This window comes from Propithecus coquereli, unplaced genomic scaffold, assembly GCF_000956105.1.
Source record: "Propithecus coquereli isolate 6110/MARCELLA unplaced genomic scaffold, Pcoq_1.0 Scaffold40, whole genome shotgun sequence".
Classification (NCBI taxonomy): domain Eukaryota; kingdom Metazoa; phylum Chordata; class Mammalia; order Primates; family Indriidae; genus Propithecus; species Propithecus coquereli.
The window spans coordinates 4,254,994-4,258,882 of record NW_012149730.1 but is presented as its reverse complement, the minus strand read 5'-3'; the positions used below and the strand labels follow the sequence as shown (position 1 = coordinate 4,258,882).

The window sequence follows — 3,889 nt, the reverse complement described above, 5'->3', positions numbered from 1 at the left end:
CTGTCTCTTGTCCTGTGGCTTAGAGCTTAATATTCTTTAGTTATTTGAAAATGAGATTCCAATTTTTACAATAGTCATTTTTAGTATTCTACAATGTACCTGCTTCTTTGGTTAGTGTTTTCTCATTTTGTTATATTTAAATATGATTAAATTTCAGAATCGTGAACCTCTGATGCCATCTCCACAGTTTATCAAATCATACTTCAGTTCTTTCACAGATGATATCATTTCTCAGCCCACGCTTAAAGGAGAAAAGTCTGATGAAGATAAAGACAAGGAAGGAGAGGCTTTAGAAGTGAAAGAAAAGTAAGTATGTCAGGCATGGTGTCTGCTTAATGGTTTTTTTGCTACCATGAACTTGGCAGAGCCCACGTCAATGAATCATCTCAAATAAACAGGTATCTTTACACAAATATAGGTAGGTATAAATATAAAAATTATAAAATATTGTTATAATAAAAATACTTCTTTTTATAGCATATATCCGTTACATTTCTGGTTACTCAGGTTTTATTACCAGGAACCTACCCTGCTTTTACAAACTTCTTTGTGATTCTCTAGCCAAGAGATGTGGAGTATAGTCATTGCTCTCACCTCTAGCAGATCTGTTGCTGACCACTATAATATTTTGATGGAATTGCCCCTTGCTACACAAGCTTAATATTCTCTAGATCTGCGGTCCCCAAGCCCCAGGCCACGACCGCGCTACCCATCTGTTGTGGCCTGTTAGGAACCAAGCCACACAGTAGGAGGTGAGCAGCTTGCTATGGAGAGAAGCTGTATTTATAGCCACTCCCCATCCCTTGCATCACTGCATAAGCTCTGCCCCCTGTTAGATCAGCAGTGGCATTAGATCCTCATAGGAATGCATGCGAAGGATCGAGGTTGCATGCTCCTTATGAGAATCTAATGCCCAATGATCTGAGGTGGAGCTGAGGTGGTGATGCTAGTGCTGGGGAGCGGCTGCAAACACAGGTTATCATTAGCAGAGAGATTTGACTGCACAATATATGTAATGTGCTTTAACCATCCTGAAACCACCCCCACCCCCTAGTCCATGGAAAAATTGTCTTCCATGAAAGTGGTCTCTGGTGCCAAAAAGGTTGTGGACTGCTGCACTAGATGACTTTTATTGAGTTAAATGGTTGACTGTATTTGAACAGAGGCACTAACTTGAAAATTATTGTGTAGTTCAACATGCAAATGTTTTAGTGCAGGGAAATTTTTAATTATAAACTGTGAGGTGCTTAGGCATGCCCAAAAAGTGAACTTCTTCAAGGATTTTTCTGTTTGCCTAGGAAAATGCCATTCTTTGGGCTTCTTGTGTTCGATCCTGTAGAGAGCCGACACCATAGTATAGGATACTGTCTTTACAGATGGAGATCTAGTGATATAATGTCATATATAAGCCATCTAGCCTGCTTATCCATTCATATTTATCAATACTTGTTTTACTGTTAAGACTAGCTCTCTTCTGTAAGAAAAGGTACAATGTTACTGCCAAAATGACATTTTTTAAATGAATGTGGAAGAAAAGGAAATTTTTTTCCAGTAGCAAAGCGTAACTGGGTTTTGCATCTGTAGCATATTGGAAGATTTGAGGGAACAGATTGCTTTTGATCTTTATCTCCCAATTTTTCTACCAGTGTTGGCCACGTTTTAAGAGAAGGTACTGTGCACAATTGTACCAAGATGTACAAATTTTAGTTGATACATGCTCTTTTGGAAAATTGTAGTTGGGAAGTAAATGTTCAAGATGTCATATATCTCTTGTGACAGTGATGTAAATAATTTCCTCTTCTGGCTGGGAAAAAGTCCTTGTCCCAGAAAAACTGCAGTGAACTTAATACCATTATTCTAAAAACTGTATTGAGAAATGGCAGGACATAGCTAGCTCTCATCAGAACACTGAAACTGGACCCAGGTTTTTAAATTCTGTTTTACTCTAAGCCTTAGCTTTTTCGTCTTTTGAATGGAGCTAATAATACCTCATGAAGGATTATTGTGAAGTTTAGAAATCATGTTTATAAATATGTAGTACTTACGTTCCCAACAAGTGGGAACTTATAATTTCTAATCTGATTTAATAATTGTTTATATTTTCTTAGCCTGGTGACCAAAGGAACAAAACTAGAGTGTAGGGAACATTAGGATGTAGTTATAGAAAAGGTTAGCACGGAGTTTATAAGATTTTGACTGACATAACTTTTAAGTCACTGCCAGTTTCTCTATATAGAATATAACAACTGAAATGAGAAAATGACTTTAATTTACAATGCCTTATGTTTAGAAGATGCCTCAAAGTCCTATTTGATGGACTTTGAATCCTCCTTTAAATTTACCTGTTTGATAAGTCCACTTATTCTAATTCTGTTCTTTTAGATGAAACAATAAATTTTCTGCATGAGAGACTTTCGGTTATTTGTCTGTGTCTAGTCTTACTTCCTCACAGAACAGCCAGAGTGATCTTTCACAAGGGTAGCTCTGATCACACCTCTTGCCTTGGCTTCTGTAACTCTAAACTCATTTCACTATTTCCTATTTCCTAGTTATTAAATAGCTGTCGAGTGCCATCGATGTGCCAGAGATACGAAGGTGACTAAGACAGGATCCTTACTCATATTGCAGATCAGTCTGTCTCTTTCCTTAGCTCATCTTTTCACTATCTAAATGTCTAAGCCAGGGCATTATTTCCAGGTTTCTGCCATTGCCTTTGCAGTTTTCTTCTTTAAAACTCTTTGTCTAAGACATCAAGAAAATCTTAATCTGCATCAAAAGTCCTGATCTCTTTAACCTCCACCCCCAACTCCAGTCCCTTACTGGCTGATTAACTTGTTATGGACGAAGAGACTTAGGCTTAACTCAGGTGTGCTAAATGTGCAAGTTTCAGCATTTGATCCTTTCTTAGTAAATAATTTCCTATGTTTGTTTTTATTTTCAGTTCTGGATATTTAAAGGCCAAACAGTATATGGAAGAAGAAAACTATGATAAAATCATAAGTGAATGCTCAAAAGAAATCGATGCTCAAGGCAAATACATGGCAGAAGCATTATTACTGCGAGCCACCTTCTACCTGCTCATTGGCAATGCCACTGCGGCCAAACCAGACTTAGATAAGGTCATCAGTTTGAAAGAAGCTAACGTGAAGGTACATTTTAAAATGTGTGTGACTGTGTGTGCATGTGAAGAAATTAGTAACAAGTGATACTTTTAGGTCTGTTTTGCCAGATTTTTTAGCATTTCAACTGCCATTTTCCAAAAGGCTTTTGGGGGGTGGGCAGCAGTGGGGAGGAACTATACCTAATGATGATTTAGTTGGTGCATGAATCTGAAACATAAATATCAATGATATTTAGCTGGGAAAGGAAATGTTTTTTCCTGTAGCATCTGGTAGTTTCGCTTCCCCTTACAGCCACTGCCTACCATGTTGGACTACATAGGGGCAAGGTGTCAGAGGTGATATAGCAGTGCTGTAGATAATGCTATTAAGTACATGTAATATGTAGTACCAGGACATAAAGTATGTTTAATAAAAATATATTAATAATAAACACATATAGTAATACAGTCAGAAAGATTTTATGTGAAAAAAACAGGTTCTAAAAATATGGTTTATAAAATATACTAAATGTTTCTGCAGTTATGTGGTTGGAACAGCTTTTCATTTTCCAGGTATTCTTAATTTGTATGTAATAATTTTCATAATTAAGATTTTAGGGGCATCTAATGAATTATGAGAACCTTCTACTCATTGTAACAAGACAGAACTTAGCCACCAATTAATTGTATTCCTCATCAGTTTATCTCTGGCCTAGTCCCTCATTGAATTACATGAACTGTTTAGCCTCTTTCACCTCCAAATGAATCATTTCTGTATTTTTTTTTTTT

General features: G+C 36.8%; 1 protein-coding gene across 1 annotated transcript in view; it reads left to right on the top strand.

The window, feature by feature from the left end:
* Window positions 1–3,889, top strand: part of TOMM70A (translocase of outer mitochondrial membrane 70 homolog A (S. cerevisiae)) — a 36,889-nt gene that overhangs the window by 20,196 nt on the left and 12,804 nt on the right. Inside the window, exons 4-5 of the mRNA XM_012652810.1 lie at window positions 158–306; window positions 2,942–3,149. Of these exons, the coding sequence (XP_012508264.1) occupies window positions 158–306; window positions 2,942–3,149 (357 nt within the window). The remainder of the gene's footprint in view (window positions 1–157; window positions 307–2,941; window positions 3,150–3,889) is intronic.